This window comes from Emys orbicularis, chromosome 6 (genome assembly GCF_028017835.1).
Source record: "Emys orbicularis isolate rEmyOrb1 chromosome 6, rEmyOrb1.hap1, whole genome shotgun sequence".
NCBI classification, from domain to species: Eukaryota; Metazoa; Chordata; order Testudines; family Emydidae; genus Emys; species Emys orbicularis.
The window spans coordinates 13,174,347-13,194,253 of NC_088688.1; the positions used below are offsets into that span (position 1 = coordinate 13,174,347).

The 19,907-nt window shown below is 44.0% G+C and overlaps 1 protein-coding gene across 1 annotated transcript in view; it reads right to left on the minus strand.

Annotated features, from left to right (window-relative positions):
- LOXHD1 (lipoxygenase homology PLAT domains 1) overlaps positions 1–19,907 on the minus strand; it is a 315,455-nt gene that overhangs the window by 177,139 nt on the left and 118,409 nt on the right. Inside the window, exons 10-15 of the mRNA XM_065406719.1 lie at positions 17,947–18,045; positions 15,851–15,999; positions 7,293–7,416; positions 5,300–5,550; positions 4,056–4,191; positions 1,310–1,470 (exon numbers count right to left, since the gene is read on the minus strand). Of these exons, the coding sequence (XP_065262791.1) occupies positions 1,310–1,470; positions 4,056–4,191; positions 5,300–5,550; positions 7,293–7,416; positions 15,851–15,999; positions 17,947–18,045 (920 nt within the window). The remainder of the gene's footprint in view (positions 1–1,309; positions 1,471–4,055; positions 4,192–5,299; positions 5,551–7,292; positions 7,417–15,850; positions 16,000–17,946; positions 18,046–19,907) is intronic.

Genomic DNA, 19,907 nt, shown 5'->3' on the forward strand with positions numbered 1-19,907 from the left:
CTGCAACCCTTAGTCATGAAAGTCACTGAAGTCACGGGCATGGAATATAATTTGCTGCCATAGTTTGGAGTTCTGCCTTAGATAGGATACTGACACACACCCATACACCGTGTTCTCCTTGCTTTGCACACCTAGAGTCCCAACATCAGAGCCAACATTTCCCAGATGCGGAGGACTGCATAGAAACCAATGTGGGGACAACCACTGGCCTGAGCTGTTCACTGTTGGGCACTGAGGAGAATCTGCTGTCCCCTGAATAAGTCATCTGAATAAGGGCTGTCAGCTATAATATTTGGAGCACCTTCATCTCATAGCATTATTCTTGTTGGAATCCTCCACAGCTGTTCCCCAAACAAAGCCTCCAAAACATATGCACTTCTTTCTGTGAGACAGCTACAGCTTCGGCTACATAGAGGAATTATTGTTACAACAGGGTAGGTAATCAGAACTCTTTGCTTTTTAACCTTCTTCTGGACAACCCATAACTAAGTTTTAGGGCCAGTCAAATGCAAGCATGTCAAGGAATTAGGGGTACTAGCGTGCACAGGAAGCTTCTACCTAACCCCAACTCTGCAGGCAATATTGACATCAGCACTAGTCACTCTTTGAGGAGAATGTCCAAGGAGACTGGAGATGTGGCCAGGTTAAGACTATAAACTATTTGGGACAGGAGCCTTGTCTGCTACTTGTTCTTTCTAGAGCCCAGGGCACTTTGGGGGCACTGTACATATAAACTATTCCTAAGCATACTAATAGCCATGACAGTCACACTTGTGCAAGCGCAAAGAGGCTAGCACTGCATGGAATGTGGATAGACTGCTCTTCCCAAGGTTCTAACAAGGGCTGTTGGTCAATGAGCTCCCCCCAGCCCAGCCCCACTGTAGGTACTGTGCTTGTTCCTCCCCTCTGCAGGCATAATGGACCATCTCCTCCACTGGAACAAATGGGTGCAGCAAATGAATTGGAGTCAATGGAGCTGTTCCAATTTACATCACCTGAGGATATAGCCCAGAGCTCTGGAGGGAACGTACTATGCGATACCATCATTACTTCAAGTCACCACCACCTGAACAGCCATAAGCCCTATTTTAAGAACTTGGACCAGATCCACAGCTGGTGTAAATCTTTGGGTCTCCACGGAAGTCAATGGCATTATACCTATTTACATCAGCAAAGGATTTGTCCAAAGCTTAAAGTGGGATTTAATTGGTGTATATATGACTTGGGCTGCTGGCCCTCTGCAGAGAGGTGAAATTTGCCCTAAGAGAACCACAGTCAAGTCCTTCTGCCACAAATGCAAAGTTCTGACCGTGAACTTGTCAGTTTGTCCAGATTCGAAGTTGTCTGAATTGTTGTCCAGTTTCATTTCATCTGACTTCCCCTTGTCTCCGTAAATCTGGAGGAAGATGCTGGCATCTGTCCCTGCATTCTTAATGTCACTTGTCCAGATCCAAAGTGACCAGGGATTTTCTACAAAGAAGATTCAAACCATTTTATAAACAAAACAGCGAATAAAAATATTAAAACACGCTGGTAAAAACATTCCGATAACTTCACTAGAACAAGAGGAGGCTGGGTATTTATATGAGGAAAATTCAGGCCTTTTATCCTCTTAGGCATATACATAATCAGGTATCTATAGTCATACAGGAATAACATTCCATGCATTGCATGGAGATTTAACCATGTGACTCCCTTTAAACTCTAAGTAGCAGCTGAAAGCCTGTGCTGTTGCACTGGTGTAATTTGTAAAGTCATGTGTGCAAAAGGCCAGAAATGGCGGAGAACTTAAAAACTGGACAGTAACAGACCAAAAGAGTTCCCAGCCATGCTTGTGTCTGTTTCCATCACGTCACACTGACTTAACAGACAATCTAGGCTTCAGAGTGATGTGTGGGGTTATTTTGTGTGCTGGTTGTGCTGTTGTGTGGGTGGTTGGGTTGTTTTGTGTGTAGGTTGCGTTGTGTTGATTTGTGTGGGTAGAAAATGAGGGGTGTGTGCTGTGGTGAGGGACTATGTGAGTTTGCGGTTATAGTGTGTGAAGGTTGTGTTGTTCTATGAGGGTTGTGGTATGTTGGGAGAGTTATGTGGATTTATGCAGGTGGCCAATAAGGGGTGTGTGCTGTGGTAAGGGGCTATATGTGTATGCTGGTTGTGTAGTTGTTTGAATGATTGTTTCGATATGTGTCTAGGTGAGGTTGATTGTGCTGGGTGATTTGCGTTGATTTGTGTGTGTGGCAGTTGGGTACATGGGCCAAGTAATCCATCATGTGTGCAGTCCCCTCAACCAATGAAATTGTTGCACACAAATTATCTGCAAAGTAAGGGTGTTGATTGGTTGAGTTACCTCTGGTATAACAATAGTATACAACACTTGGCGTAGCATAGATCCATGCCTTACTGTAGCTGTACATTGCACAGGTGTAATTTGTAAAATTAAATTAGCCAAGAACTTAAAAATTGGACAGTAACAGACTGCAAAACCCAGTGATTATTTGGTTGCCAAGGGAGTAAAGGGGTCAAAGAAGAAGGAACCAAGCACAGAGTCTGGATGGAGCTGTCAGAGGAGATTAGGAGTTCCCCAAGCATTTGCCACATCTTTGCAGATCTTAGTGGCTCTATAAATCTGAAGTCTTCAGGCTGTTACCTTACTCATCTCCCTACACATCAAGTGACACTGGGTGTTTGGCTAACAGGTTCTCATAAGCAGGGTTTGGTGAGCAGAGATTCTTCTGGATATAAGCACCAAAGAGAGACAGGAATCATTTGGTGCAAAGGGGTCTAGAATGAAATTAAGGAAGGAAAAATTTTGGTTGTACAGCAAGAAAAGCTTCTCAACAGTGAGATCTATGAGTCTGTGGAATACTCTTCCAAAAGCAGTGCAGGCAGACTTGTCTCTGTGGACATTTAAAATGAGTTTGAACAATACTCCAATAAATGTACAGTAGGGAACAATTCTGCACTGGCAAGCTGATGGACTGGATGACATAATAGGTTTTCCCCATCTCCAGCTTCTACAATTCTTTAATGTGGCATTTAAAGGGCACAGATTTCTCAAGGCTAATGTTCTCTGCCCATCTCGCATACAATGGCAACCAGGGAATTACCCTGTCAATAACAATCAGAGTTGATAATATGGCAGTTAAAGGTCATAAATGCTTTAGTTAAATGGACTGCGTGAGAGACATAATGCGACGATAACATTTAGATAAACTTAGTTTACATGGAACTGCTGCTTAAACAGGACAAACTGGAATCCACAGAGGCATCCTGATTAAATAGCATCTATTTTGCTAATTAAAACCTTTTACTTACATGTACATTCTAATACGGGTGAAATAGTAGGAACTCCCTTCTTGCTGCAAAGACACCAAACAGGTCTTGAACCATATTGCCCTCTGCTACATGGAATGGCACGCCTAGCCAAATGCATTTCAGCGTGCCTCCCTCTAATGCAGGGGGATAAAATGCTTAACTTTGCTACCTGGAGAGGCACATTCTGCACTTGGTCAAGATGACAAAATATTATTGGACTTTTTACTCCTGTGCCACCCACCCTAAGTGAAAAATAAGGTTTGCAAGCTGTGTAAAATCAACAATAACAGAGTTGGTTGCTTCTTTTATTTTTCCTCTTCTCCATTTTTTTAGGATGCACTGGGGCGGGGGGCGGAGGGAGATATTCAGCTTCACTGGCAGAGCAGGTTTTAATAGTATAGGGAGAACAACTCTAGATCTAACATGTCTACAGTGTAAAGGTGCTATAGGGACTCTCTTCATGCCCAGTGACCCAACCTGAGAAGCCCATAATTCCCCTAAATAAGGAAACCGGTGCATTCCTTTACAATATTTTAAAAGTTTAATTTCTTGAAACCCCCAAACCCATGTCCATCTGAATGTCTCAAACTGGAATTAAAGCAAGACCTGAGAGCTTTGATCACTGCATTACCTAGGCCTCTGCCTTGCAGAAGAGTCTACCCATATTGTGTCAGGATAGGTAGCATGCGAGTTTGAGGGTAGAAGGAATCTGCTTGTGCCCTGCCTGCCACCATACATACTTTTTAGTCTCTTCTGGCGCAGGGAGACCATTTCATAGAGCTCCCGTTCTATCAGTCCATCTCCTTCATCTTCATCCAGCCATTTCCCACAAGGAAAGGTTTGTTCAATGCCAGTGAATGGGCAATAAACCACCACCTAGGAAAAGTAGTCCAGGAAAGAGAGTCCAGTTATCCATTTCCTTTCACTAGCAGCCCAAATTAGAGATGTCTGAAACCTGCCACAGCTCAGGCAACAACTGAGCAAGGAGTTGTGAGTCCTCTGTGGAAAGTTAAGCTCTTTGGGAAGTCATCAGAAAAAAACAACAGGGTGTTTCTTGTCCAATTATGAGTGCAACAAATGGTTTCTGCCCTCCTACTGCCCCAGAAGATCCTTCTTAGGGTGCATTGACATGTGCCTACCAAGCAGAGGCCAAACACCACTGTAGAGCCTGGAGGGAGAAAAGGGTCAATTGCTCATCCTCCAAAGACACGGGCTTGGGAAGTGGGGGTTGCAGGATGTAACAGGAACCACTGAAGTCAATGACAGGGGCCTGTTGCATGCATCTTTCATTTTCAATTCAACAGCCCAAGTGGACTGAGGGTCGGGCAGCCACACTTTTCAGTGATTGGCAGGAGACCCAAGTTATGCAAATGATTCAGGTGTCTCCACTGCTAAACTACATCATTTCCCAGACTGCATGGCCTTCCATCATCTAGAGGGAAAGTTGCCCCTTTATTGGTAAGCTAGGATTAAGAGCTGACAATCTCATGGCAGAACACATGGGCATAGACACAAACCCATAGATCTGAAAAGCCCAGATTTGGACCCCTAATAAACTGATGTGATTGACCCCTTTCCCTGTTCTTGACCCATCCAAAACCCAAGATCACAACAGCTCCTAAATGATGGGCAAGTTTGACTCTGGATCTTAACTTTGAAGTTCTGAATACAACACAAAATTGCATTTCTGCAATACGCATTATGCAAACATCTAACAGTGCTTCTGTGCTGAGCAGAAAATAATCTCTATCTTTGTGACAGCAAACGAGCAATTGACCCAGTTAATGAGGGATTGATTTATGCATCTAACATATATTAGTGGCAATCAGTCTCGTAGCATGCATTATGCATAATATTGACTTAATACACTGGAGATATTGTAATCTAAATAAAAGTAGAATTTTAAAACTGATTTGGTTGTCCAGGGCAGACTGCAAATGAGAAATAATTTGACAGTTGCCTAAAGACATTGACCTGTTCTCACCTTCTCACAAAACCAGCCAGAACTGACACCGCAGTTATCATGCCCAATTGTGACTCTGCTCAGGGGGCTGAGAAGAGCTGCTATCTCAATGTTAAATAGATCTGTCCTGGCGCGTTCAAATTCACCTCCTTCCAAGAAAATCTTCCCACTGTTCTTTAAACCTTTAGAGCCATGCAGGATTATGTGGATCTTGGAGTTAGTGCCAGCCCCTCTGACATCCCCTGTCATTACAGCAACATTGTAAACAATACCTGAGGGGTTCACAAAGGAATGAGAGTCAGTTAGAAAGAAAAAAAAGTGAAAGTAACAATTTGTGACTTTACTTAGAATGTGGTTCATTGCTGCATTGATTTCCTGCAGGGTGTTTTGTTTTCAACCTCCATGCAGTGCGCGGTAAATATGTTTTTTCATGCCATGGTGTCTTCAGATAAAACACACAGCTAAATCTTATATAACTTCATATATTCCAGCAGGAGAACACATATGGTGATAGCCTCTCTACTACAAGGTCCCAGAAAGAAAGAACCCTGAGCTGAAGTTCAGTGGTTCTGACATTCTTGCTATAACAATTAAGTTAAATGAAAAATACTGAACACATATGTAACATCTTCAGAGTGTTCCGCATTACATTCCACAAGGTAGGCACAGAGATTACCCCACTTTAAGAGCTAGGAGACTGAGGCATAGTTGTCAATACCAACTTTTTCAAATGTGGGTGCCTAACGTTAAGTGCCTAGACCCATATTTAATCACCTAAGTAAGAGAGACCTGCTTTTCAGAGGAGCTGAGCACCAGAAGTTCTAAGTGAAGTGGACCTGTAGATCTTCAGTGCTACTGAAAATCAGCTCCAGGATACAGAACTAGATGAAACACTGGTCTGATCCAGCAAGGCAATTTCCATGTCCATTGAAAAAAATCTGAAAATGTCACTTTAGAGACATCAATGTCACAGACAGAGTCAATGGCCTAGCTGGGATTATTAGAAGTTAGCCATTTCTGGCTCCCACACATATGTTCACACCTAAACTCCATTAATAAGTAAGGAAACATTCCTACTACCATAAGAATGTTCCAAGGTGCACACATAAATATTTTGGGCCCAGCCTTGCAGTCCTTGCTCAGGTTAACTAGCTCAAACTTCAATGGCAATTTTTTCTTAAGTAGGAACTTCAGAACTTGGTGTTTTATAAACAGTCATGTCTTTTTAAAAGTTGCATTAACATTTGTATGTTGGCGCGTTCTATGCAAGTGGAGCATCTTTATCAAACCTTAGGAGCTCAGATTTCCTCAAACAATGATAAAGCATTTGTCTGTGTGTGTTCTAATTAAGTTAGACAATCATAAAGTCAATATTAGAGTTTGGAATTGAACCTAATGCGTTGTAAAAGGAGATTCTGCTTCCCAGGCAATAGTATCAAGCATAAAATTGATTGATGAGCAGCACATTGGAAGCTTTTTCATCAGTTACTCGGATAAATAATTAAGCCATTTGGCATTGATAACCCAGATTCTGAAGGCAGACGGTCGACATGTTGATGCATACACTGGATCCTTCTTCCATTAGCCATCAGCCTGGAGCCTGCTGATGCTGGTGCTTCCTGACCTACGTCAATGGACATGTCATGCATCTGCTATGCTTGGTGATCTGGGCACTGGAGGACTGGAATGTCACAGATGTCTGGTCCACAGCAGGACTCCATGGTGAATCACAAACATGGCATGTTAACTTCTAAACGGGGCATGGCTAGAGAGCTCCACACAGCACAGGTCCCTATGGTCCAAGGACCATGAAGGAGTGGACTCTGCCTCTCTATATCAGCCTCTCGAACCCTAACCCAGCTATGTGAATGACCTGCCCCTTATGACCATGTTGGAGGTGGACATTCACTTCCTACGCTCCACTTATTGGATCTCATTTTAGTGCTATTTAAACCTTTGCTCCCGCCCCAGTTCTCCTCACCCCCAACCCCAGAATCAGGCCCACTGCCTTTACCTGTGGCCTCACTTCCTCCCACAAGAATGTCCCGCTGGATTTTCCCATCATCTTCATCCAACGCAAACCAGCGACCAACTGGGAATTCGTACACAGATTTATTGCCAATGTCTTCGATGATCACCTAGGAAAAGAGGAGCCAGTTTGTGACCGACTTGAAGCTAAAGCGAAGGGAGGCGTTATATGGAGAGGAGACCAAAGAGCGCAGGGAAGGTGCAGCATTTGAGTTGCCCATTCTGTTTTACCTGACTTAAAATACATTTATGAGAGAACAAGATGAAACCATCCTCTCCACAATAGTGGCTGACAGAGAGTTGCAGCAAGTCAGCACATACATCACCTTTTAATGTGGCTATTTTGCCTAGTGAACTTTGTCAGAATCTGCCCCCTACTGGAGCTCTCAGCTGCCTTTGACAGCAGGACCATCTGGCTGGCCTGCTTTACTCCTCTCTAGAGTCAGCTGGCTGCCTTCTCTCTATCCTTAGTCTGGATGGCAGCTAAACTGGTAGCCCCATGACGACGCCTTTTTCAAAGATTTTTTTTCACAGATTTTAAGGCCAGAGGGGACAATAGATCTAATCTGACCTCCTGCATAACACAGACCAGAAAATTTCACCCAGTGACTCCATTCCTGAACTAGCAGCTTCCTCCTTTCACAGTTCTGCACCCTCCCTCTGCAATGGAGGCAGTGAACCTACAGCAGAAACAGCTGCTAGTTAGAACATAAAAACGGCCATACTGTGTCAGACCAAAGGTCCATCTAGACCAGTATCCTGTCTTCTGACAGTGACCAATGCCAGGTGCTTCAAAGGGAATGAACAGAACAGGTAATCATCAAGTGATCCATCCCCTGTCACTCATTCCCAGCGTCTTGCAAACAGAAGATAGGGACACTTCAGAGCATGGTTTTGCATCTCTGCCCATCCTGGCTAATAGTCGCTGATGGACCTATCCTCCATGAGTTAGGTGAGACTTGGCTTCTAGGCCCACTAAATATGTTCTACATTGATGAGCCAAGGAAAGAACTTCCCCTATGTGGCCAGAAAGGCCATTCTTACCAATTTTGCAGTTTCTTGACCTTCTGCTGAAACATCTGTTACTACCAGAGGCAGGATACTAGACTAGACAAACCCTTAGCCTGATCAGATATGACAATTTCTATGTCCTTTGTTTCAAAACATTGGTAAATTCCCATAGTGTTACTGCAATGTTTTATACCATTAGAGGATAATAGATTTTCTGCTAGACATGAAAAATCTGAATCTCCACTCATGTAGCTGGTGAATGTCTTCAGTGAATAAGATTTGCTCTCCAGGCTAGACTGTTCTTGTTGTATTTCCCTCAGCCTTCCAGGTCAGAGGGAGAGAGTCTGAGAATTATTTATTCCAAAATCCAGACACCAGTGATTCCCAACCTTATCATTCATCTAAGACAGGGGTGGGCAAACTATGGCCCGCGGGCCACATCCGGCCCATCGGACCTTTTAATCCAGCCCTCAAGCTCCCAGCCGGGAAGCGGGATCAGGGGCGTGCCTTGCTCTGCTCCACGCGTGCAGCAGCTCCACACAGTGCCTGGAAGCAGGAGCAGCCAGGGGGCTCCGCATGCTGCCTCCGCCCCAAGCACCGGCTCTGCAGCTCCCATTGGCTGGGAACCATGGCCAGTGGGAGCTGCGGGGGTGATGCTTGCGGATGGGGCAGCATGCAGAGCGGCATGGTCTCATCTCTGTGTGGGAGCCAGAGTGGGGCCGGGCTGCTGTTTCCAGGAGCCACTTCAGGTAAGCGCCACCCAGATCCTGCCCCCCTGAGCCACCCCATGCCCCAGCCCTGATCGCCCTCTAAACCCTTTGATCCCAGCCCGGAGCACCCTCCTGCACCCCAAACCCCTCATCCCCAGCCCTACCCCAGAGTCTGCACTCCCAGCCAGAGCCTCACCCCCCCATGTGCCCCAATCTCCTGCCCCTGCCGAGAGCCCCCTCCCAGCCTCCAAACCTCTCCAACCCAGCCTGGAGCACCCTCCTGCACCCCAAACCCCTCAGCCCCAGCCCCACCCCAGAGTCTGCACCCCCAGCCAGAGCCCTCATCCCCCCCCCTCCCATGAGCCCCAATCCCCTGCCCCAGCCGGCCCTCCATACAATTTCCATACCGCGATGTGGCCCTCAGGCCAAAAAGTTTGCCCACCCCTGATCTAAGACTTTGGTTGTAGCTGGTAGTGCCAGCTGCCTCCGGTTCAAATGGCATCTAGTCAAACCCGGAATGTACCTTGTCTACAGAGTTTGGGTGGTAATGCATGCTGGGAAATCAAGCAGCAACAGTGCACTGGATCCTAAAAAAGACTGCTCCATTAAGGTACATGTGGACTGGAGGTGTCTATAATAGCAGTGCCCAGTAGCAGTCCTGATAGGAGTATCAATGGTTAGAAGCCCTCTCTTATAAATTAATACTTTTCTTATGCTTCTCTTTATTCACATTTCATTTTATATTTAGAGCTGGCAAGCTCACTCTGAGCATAAACAACTAGACAGCATCATCCACAACTCGGGAAGTGTGCGAGGAATGACCAGAGATGTGTAACGTGTGTGTCTGGGTCTGACAAAGCTTCCTTTACTAGATCATAGAACACTTTGGGAAAAATAGCACGAGGAGAAAAACAAATTCTGTGATGTTTTACCCTGCACCTTCGAACTCGGGGCGGCTTACATTCCAGCTAGATTTCATGTCAAGCTCACAGCTCAGAAACTGCTTTATTTATGTTCACAACTATCTTACTGATTACTGCTGTAAAGGGGAGGGTTAGTTTTTGGCTGACCCTTGTCACCTCCCCAGTGTCTGTGCCACCAGTGACCTAAACTAAGTGGCTCTAAAGTCTATGTCATGCAGGGACTATTTATAGTATCCTAATGATGCTCCTTTTCCTGTGGTCTGTTCCCACTTATCAGAGGGATTCCCCAGGGCTCTGTTCTTCATTTTCTCTGTTCCCACTTGTCAGTTTAAATGGCAAACTTTGGTTTAGACCCCAGTAATGATACTAAAGAGTGAGATAATACTTACATTTCTAGTGTACCAACAGTCATGTTACCTAGGCTTCAAAAATACTGGGTCAGATCCTCAACTGGTGTAAATCAGGAAATCAACAGCAGCTGAGATTGTGGTGAATTTATATGCTATTTCTTTACTTATTTTATAGGTACGGGAGGTAGTGATGCCTATATTTAAGCTTGCCATTATAAAACCATGTTTTCAGTTGTTTATAACTTTGTCAAATTTTAACTGTTTGGCCTGAAATTTTCTATGCTGCGTGTCTGAGAAAGGCTCATTCTTTTTCTTTGAAGTTTCAGCAAAAAATGGCTCAGCTGTTTCAGAGAATAGGGAAAGTACATTATTTTGCCATTTTAAAAATATTCTTACCACCATCTTGTTGGGGAATTCTAGCAACTCCATGCTTTGGTGGAGGGGGTTGCAATTTGGCAGGGGTGTATGACCTTTGTGTCAAGAATGTGCCTTTTGCTGTGCCCATGAAAAAACATCCAAATTTGGCCAAGTTAGAAGACTTTGCACAATTTCAGTTCCCACAGCTCCACAGTACTGGGGATGAGTTGGGGTTGCTTAGTTAAGGAGGCTGTTGCTGTAGGACCCCTGCCCCAATTGTTGTAGAAGTTGGAAGGTATGTAGTAAATGAGGCAGCGGATTGCAGGATGAGAAAGGATGGTCTCATGGTTAAGGCAGTTGAATGCTTCCCTGGAGAATTGGATTTTATCTCTGCCTCTGCCACAGATTTCCTGGGTAATGCTGGGGAAATCATTTTAACCAATGGCCACTAATTGTGTGTTCCTTATTTTCTGGGTGCCCAACTAGAATCTGGTTTGCAGCAGTGCTGAGCACTCACAGCTGCCTTTGAAATCAATGAAAGCTGTGCTTGGAAGATATAAGTGCTATATTATGCTAAGTACTCTGAAAAATCAGGTCCTAGGCATCTAAAATTGGGTACCCAAAAGTAGTGGACACTTTTGACCTTAATCTCCCTTCTCGATTGCCCAGTGGTAAAATGGGGATAATAGCACTCCCTCGCCGCACTGGGGTGTTGTGAAGTTAAATGTATTAACATTTGTGAAGCACTCAAATACTGTAGTGATGAACATCATAGAATAGCCCCAGTGGAAATTAATAATTCTGTATAAAGAGCAGGGTTTGACTAGTGACAATGAGGATAAAACAAAATATTGAACAGCTGGTCATTAACTGAGCACTGTCCATCCTGTGCAATGAAAGAGACAGGGGTCTTGTGGAAAAAATATCATGTGACCATGTAATTAAAGACTGTATCATAATGCATAAATACATGAGGGCAGAATTAAGGTTGCACGGGCAACCTTAATTCTAACATTTCTTAACTTTTTAGTACTTGACTTTGCAACCTTATTGCTCTTTTAACATAGTTTTTGAATGTGCAATATGTATATACACACACACATAGATACATATAACCTATGTACAGCCTTCCATCTGAGAAACTTGCAGCACTTTTACAAACCCTCATCTAAGCCTTCCAATACACCTGTGTGGATGGGAAGTATTATCTCTATTTTAAAGATGAGGTGAGTGAGATGTGATTGAATCACCCAAATTCTCATAAAGAATCAGTGGCAGGGTGAGGAATAGAACCAAAAAGCCTCAACCCCTAGTCCCGTGGCTTAGCCTCAAGAGCATCCAGGCCTTCATGCACTTCTTCAAGCAAGCACCATCTGACACAGATTTAACTAACACACTCTCCAATCTTAGCTGAGCTTGAGTTAAACATGAAGGACTCAGATCTCCACTCAATACAGTAGGAAGGACTCCGGTTGGAGTTGTCTTTATGCTGGAACAGCAAGTGCATGCTTCAGTTCTTTGCTTTGTTGTTCCTGGGTCACAGACTCTTTTACACACTCTCTTTTAGCTCTAGTAACAAGGAAGTTACTGAATTCCATAGGCTTTGGATCTGGACCTATTGAAACCATTTTCAGCAGGGTCCAAAAGAAACTTTACTGGGTCGATTAGTCCAGCTCCCTGTAAATGTGCAAAACTGAATTCAGAATTCGTTACTCCTAAATCGTCTCTCACAAACAGGAGTGTAGTCTAGCCGATCTTCGAGTGTTTTCAGTGAAAACAATTCCAAAACCTCCTTTTAGAGCTTGGTCCAGTGGCTGCGTGTTCTCTGTACATTTTCTGGTATTGAACCTACATTTTACCTCTTCCCTACAATGAGGAGTTTCCCATTCGGTCCTTGCTGCCCCCTTTATAAAATCTAGTCACACATCTGCAGGCAGTTAACCCCATCTCTCTTCAGTCTGCTTTTCTCCAAAGAGAACTTGCTGAGTTCACTTAACTTTTTACTCACAGCTCTTATTTTCCAGATCTTTAATCATCTTTCTTGCTCTCCTCTGAACTTTCACATGCTTTAGACCTAAACACGCTAAATAGGGCAGAATAATTATCTGACTTGTTTTACATGTGATATGCCTAGTAATACAACCCAATATAGTACAGTAATTGCCTTTTTGCCAATGGTTCAGCCACTGATTCCTTCAGCACTCGAGGGTGCATTCATCAGGCCCTGCTGATGTCAATATATTCAAGTTATCTAAATACTCTTTAACCTTTTATTATCTGATAGGAGAATACCAGGAGTTCGAACTCTGAGTGAGTTATATAAGTGTTTATCTTTGGTTATAAAACACTCTGCAGTGCCCTTCTAAGGAATGACTTGATTGAACTGGGACCACTGTTGTCTCAGTTCACCTTCTATCCTTTAACTTTCTTCTCCAAGGGCTCAAAGCCTGAGCACCCCTGAGATGAAGAAACTTGGCACCTTGCTGGACCATCCCTAGAGCCAGCAACAAATGGATGAAAGGGCTGCCTAGCTTCTGCATCTTGAATTAGAATGAGCCTTGTGATTTGAGACTCTTAACTCTGTCAAGTTGACAGGAGGCAAACATATTGCTGGCACAAAGCAAATAAAACGATACTAGTAACTGGGGCAAGCCAGTTTTGAAAAGCAGTCTTTTTGCAATCCTTGCAGTGGGGAGAGACAGCTAACTGGAGTGAACCATACAACAAGGCCCCAAGATAAAGGCAAAGTCAGACAGACAGCAAAATTGGTCTTAAGGGCAAGGCACTGAATTGACACATAAGGGATCTATGCTCTAGTCCCAGTTCTTCCATAGGCTTCCTGTGTGACCGTGGACAAATTGCTTAATCTGCAAATGTGGGAATAATAATACTTCCTCTTCCCCACTCTTTGGCTGTCTAGTCTATTTATATTGTTAGCGCGTCAGGGGAGGGGCTGTCTCTGTATATGCACAGCTGGGGGACTCTGGGCACAATCCCAATGCAAACAACAACAGATAAGGTTGTGCTGGTGACGCTTTGAAAGAAGACACACTATTTTATTAACATTTTGTCCTCTATATTTCTTTGTGTTTTATGTCTGTCCATGTTTCCAAAATGGTGCATATTACTGTAATATGTGGGAATGATTCATATCACCCAGATATCAAAGGTAATTATTTTGCAAGTTGTTAAACAAGCATTTAAGTAACCTGTGCTGTTATCACTGGATCATGTTTGGGTAGTTAATGAGTGCATAATTGAACTAAACATACAAAAAGTTTCAAGGGTGAATGGTGTGGGTTATAAAGTTTGGCTTAGGGCAAATTACTATGATATTCATTACCACATAATTTCAGTGTTAATCAGGACCCTTTTTAATATATATAATAATCATCAGATTATAACCGTGGTTTTGCATCTCATCTGAACAATGACACTATCTAGTACAGAGCTCCCTAACATCATTTTGGGGAGTTGGTTCAGTAATAACTTAGCAGGAAATGTGCCATCTGTTGAATCACCAACACCATGTCCTGCAGCACTTACAAGAGGTGTTCCTTGAAGATCTCCTACACAAGGATTATAGCTATGCCTGGAATTACTGAAAATAAGTCAGGATGGATCAGCAGGCAAAACATGGATCATTCCACATGATTTTCTGACATGGGAACCTACAATTCCCACTGTCTGTAGCTCACCTTTTAGAATGATACCTATATTGTGCTCTGTAGTAGTTGGACCCACTTGAGCTAAAAGCGCTCTGAAATCACATGGACGATTTCTGTTAATCTGCCCAGATGCGGTATACCTACTGCATGGGTAAGTTTTCTATATTGTAAGAGGTCCAGCAATTTGACTCATTTGCTGTGCCCCAATCACAAATGCTCCAAATGACAGATTTGCCATTAACTTCAGTGAGCGTTTGCGGCTGGAGAGGAAAGAAATCAAACAGGGACTTGCAAGGAGAACTGTTAATGAGAGGTCCTTTGGTTGCACAAAGAAGGTGGTGAGCTGCAGTCATGCGGAGTAAAAGCAGTGAGCACATTAGCAGATACAGAGAAAAGTTAGTAGCACATTTAACCACCCCTTCATTTACCATGCAAATGATCGTGCAACAGTTTTCATTCGAACGAGACACACTAAACTGTATACTCTCTATAGCGTGCCCTTGTACCACTAAATTATTTTGAGGGATTATATGGGAGCTCAGTGGTGCATGGACCTTGCACTGGCCTGTAAAATAATAAGTGTTTGTCACAGATGTGAGTCACAGTAACAGGCCTTTCTTTGTCTCTCTTTCATTGAATGAGTGAGGCAAGCAGAGGACGGGAAGGGTTGATGTTAGAAGGTGCAGAGTACTTATACCTCTGCAGTCCAGGGCCCAAACACTGACTTAGGTCAAGTCAATGGTGAGTTACAACCTGGTCTCCATTTTTGGCATAGATGCCGACTCCCTGTGTGCTCTGGGGCTGGAGCACCCATGGAAAAAAAACAGTGGGTGCTCAGCACCCACTCGCAGCCCCGCCGATCAGTTCCTTCCCCTCCCCTCCCAGCACCTCCCACCCACTGGTGATCAGCTGTTCAGTGGCTTGCAGAAGGCACTGGGGGGGAGGGGCGGGGGCAGGAAGAGGCGGGGGGGGGGCTTGAGGGAAGGGGTGGAGTGGGGGCGAGGCCTGGGCCAGAGTGGGGATCAAGCACTCCCCAGGAACTCAGAAACTCAGCACCTCTGGTTTTTGGTCACATGCTTGAGCACCTCTATTTAGAATATATGCAGTGTTATAGCTGTGTCGGTCGCAGGATATTAAAGGGATAAAGTGGGTGAGGTAATATCTTTTATTGGACCAACTATTTAGAGCAGGCTCAAAACTAGAGTGTTGCAGGACATGGCAGAATTCACTGGCAGGGCAGGTATGAGAAGTTTCTGCTATAACACCTGCACTCGTCCTTCCCATACCGTCGTCAACACCAGATTTGCAGTTTTAAAAATCAACTCTCTCCGAAGATTTTGGTCTTGGTTATTAGCTTTGAATGTTGAATGCTTCACCCACACTTTTCTGAGTAACAAGAAACTTGAATGACCAAATTACCAGTGAGTATTTGGGTCTGTTGGTATCGAACCAGTGAGTAGATGAGAAGTTAGACATTTTGGTCCCAGCGTAGCCCTAATTAACTGTCTCATAAGGAATAACTAACCTTGTCAAGGAACCAGCCAGCAGAGCCACCCTTGTTATTGTGGCCTATGGTCATTTTCCGTAACTTTCCCAAATTTGGAGCATCAAGGGTGAACTTGTCCTCTGCTCCCTTTTCAAAGTTGTCCTTGTCATTGTCCAGTCTCCTCTCCCCTAAGCAAAACAATAGCAAAGGAAAGGTGAATGAGATGGGGAAAAGTTGGTGAAGGTATCAGTACATATTTATGCATTTAAAAAAAATCTCTGTCTAGCAACGCTACCGTTATGACTAAAACAACCAGTACCAAAGCACTGCTTCTATACAGTGCGGATAGTAGAAGACAGGGAACTTTATAATCCAATGGCATAGCACCATTCCTTCAGCACACAAAAAAGCAAGTGGGGTTTGCTGGCTGATCTCCCCAAGCCAGGGCTGGAGGGCTGAAGGCAGGAGAACAGCAGAGGGAGTTGACTGCTGGCTGTCACGTCGGAGAGCTGGAGCCAAGAGCCAGAGAGGGCTGACGGCAGGGGGCGGACACGCCTGAGCTGGAGCCAGAGGGCTGAAGGGCTCCCAGCAGAGCAGCAGGGAGAGTTCCCACTGGGAAGAGTGGGGCTGCACCCACCTGGAAGGGCTGAGGGGTGGTGGCTGTCCTGGTAAAAGGACAGGAGGTGTGTGATGAAGAGCCCAGGTGTGGCAGAAGATACTGCAGTATGGTATGGAAGGACTCCCAGCAGAGAGGCTGGAAGGATTCCCATGGGGAAGAACAGGGTTTTAAGGACTATATACAGTGAGTGTGAGAAGTAAACTATATTTGGGACTCTTACTGGGCATTATTTTGGTAATTAACTGGCCCTAAGGAGAGGTACTACTTAAGCAAGCGAGCCTGTGTGAAAGGGAAACTGAGGCAGGCACACCTGTCATGTAATGGCTTGCTGTAGGAGGGTGCTCCAGGCCAGGTCGCCCTATGACAGTTACTTACATCACTCAGAAGTTTCCAAAGATAGATGACTGGGTGGCTCTTTTATTTTCTCTATTGCCACATTTCAAACAGTTCTGCTTTTAAAAGTCTATCCAACCATTTAAAATACTTTTAGGGGTAGATAAAAGCTGCAGAATTCCAGATTTACCATGCCTCAAAGCTCAGGGGCTTTTGGATTCTGAATTTTGCTCAAGACCACTATAAAGAGAGGAGTTATTTGCAAATTTAGGATCCAAGTTTGGATTTTCAATACCTCTGAACTCAAAGGAGTTTGCTTTTATGGAAAAGTGTTGAAGAATTGAACAGGGATAAAACCAATAGTATTCTACATTAATTATGCTAAAAGCCGATAGAATTTAATAGGGAATGAAATCCTTTCAACAGATGTTAAAGAACCATTCCCCAGAATGCAAGATAAGTGATATCTTTCTGTATTAAATTCTATAGGATAGTTAAACTATAGAAAGGACTTCATTTTTTTACTGAAGTCTTGAAGACTTTTCTGTAAGGGTGGGTGCGGGGGTTTGGTTTGGGCCCATCTCTAATTATTATTCTGATCTTATAGATGAAACATAATGTTTACTAAAATCAAGTGCATACTATGATGTTTTGCTACAGCCTCTGTTTCATAAAATAAATGCAGCTTATCAGCTGATTTGAATTAAATGGTGATACAAATGGTGACACGATCGCTCTTTAAATGGACAGAGATTCAATCATAGTCGACAATTAAAGTTTGAAAGAATATGTGTGGATAAAATTCTTCTCTCAGCTTCCTAAAAGGGATTGCCAATATTTTGCTTTCCCTTCATGTATGGATATCACATTGACATCCGATATTTTAGTGAATTGTTTCCCTGTTGAATTGGTCTATGCCCGTGTGTCTATACCAGGAATTTTTGTGTTAGATGACACAGCGGTAGAAAAGCCTGACCCTTGTTCACATTCCAGCTGTTCTGCTGTTGCACCTGCTGAAAATTATGGGTCTGAAAAATCCTAAATTAGACAGGCCATTTGTTGTCCTTTCACGGAGCCAAATCATTTTGCATTTTCCAGATTGTGCTGTTTGTTGTTCAGATATCAGGCTCGCCTAGGGCAGAGCAGGAAAAAGTATTTTAGGAAATGATTTGCATTTGAATACCTGTGTCTCCATTCTCGCCAAAGATATTAATGAAGACATCCGCATCTGTTCCACTGCCGCTAATGTCTCCGGTAAACACTCTGACCACATACTTGTTAACTGCAAAGACAGAAGGAGAAATGCCCAGCATATTAACAATACAAGCCATGGATCAACATAAAGCAGACTGATACACGCCAGACCTGCCACGGTGGTGCAGTATGCCTTGGGAGCACTTGGACAATATGGGATGCTAGCAGCCACTGTTCATAATGGTTAGTACACGGAATGCTATGGTAACTATTGCAACAGACTCAAAGAGTGAAAGTCTGGTCCCACTGAAGTCAGTGGGAGTTTTGCCATTATGGGGGGTCAGGATTTCACCCAACATGTGTATGACAATCCTGGTTTAGTACGCAGGCCTCCATTCACAGCCTTTCCTGGCTGTTGTAACACTGCCACTATAGGGAGAGCCAGGATGCCAACACATATAAGAAAATTTCAATAAAGAAGGAAAACCAAAGCTTAGCCAAGGCAATTGAAATACTCCCCCAAAACTTTCCCAAAATTAATCCTACACTGATCCCTCTCCTAAAAAGAGTGACAAGATAAGTGGAGTTTCTGCTGGAGGGTATTGTGCACACACGTCCTTGCATTAGCGCCCCCCCCATCCCAATTCTGCAGGGAGCTCTCTGTGGGGTTGGAAACTGTGCCACAGAGACATCTGATACTCCCTGCTTCTTCTATTTACAGTACTTATAACCCCCCATCACTGGACTAGCCAAGCACCTCACAATCTTGAATGTATTTATCCTGATAACACCCCTCTGAGAAAGGGCAGTGCTATTATTCCCATTTTACAGATAGGGAACTGAAGCACAGAGAGACTAAATGACTTATCCAAGCTCAGACAGGATGCGTGTGACACTGGAGGGAACTGAACCCAGGCATCCCACAGGCTAGGCTAGGCTAGCACCCAAAGCATTGGATCATCTTCTCTCCCTCTGTGGAAGGGGTGCAAACCATTCTAGGAAGACCGTTTCCCTAGTCAGATCTCAGTGACCTTTGGCGTCCACTTCTCAGGGCAGGAGGAGCAGATCATTCAGTTCTTGGCCTTTTTTACCGGAAGTTTGAACAAATGGCACAAGTGGTGCAAATTGTGGTGCTGACACATGGCCATTAAACACACTAAGGTCTGTGTTAGCCTTGTTTTTCTGAAACATCAATGATCTGAGTAACCCAAACAACTGCTCAGGTTGAGATCTGACCCCTCCAATTCTGAACACTACACTGCAGCTAACTTTGCAGCTTAGCCGACACTCAGCAAGAGCAGGCGATAACAAATATTTTGAAGAAAGATCAGTCAACTGAAGAAGTGCAAAGACTTGGAAAGGTCCCATCCCGCTATCCCATCCAGTTTAAAAATGTTGCTGCTTTCTAGAATATAAAAAAAGTCATAAGCGAGTGAAGGTATCAAGCACTGTACCTTTGACATTGTAATGCCAAACTGCAATGCTATATCGTATGTGGCACTAAGGAGCCCGAAAAACAGTTACATCAATAAGAAGCACAGATATTTCCATTGCCCAGACTCTTCAAAACTAGGGATGGGATTTTTCAGATATGATCAAGGTTAGCCTAACCCCGGCTCCCATTGATATCAATGGAAAAATACCCACTGACTTCAATGGAAATTTAGGACAATGTTCAGCAATTTTAAAAATCCCACCCTAGTTTAGTTGACTGATTGTACTGTTGCAGTACTCATCTTTCTTTATACCAGGTGGCAAGCTCCATTGATATTTAGACCTGAGTGAACAACATGCAGCAAATAATGTATTCAGCGAAGGTTCTCTCTCCATGAACAGCCTACAAATTACTTGTACATTTTTATTACATCTCTACCCCGATATAACGTGACCCGATATAACACGAATTCGGATATAACGCGCTAGAGCAGTGCTCCGGGGGGGGGGCGGGGC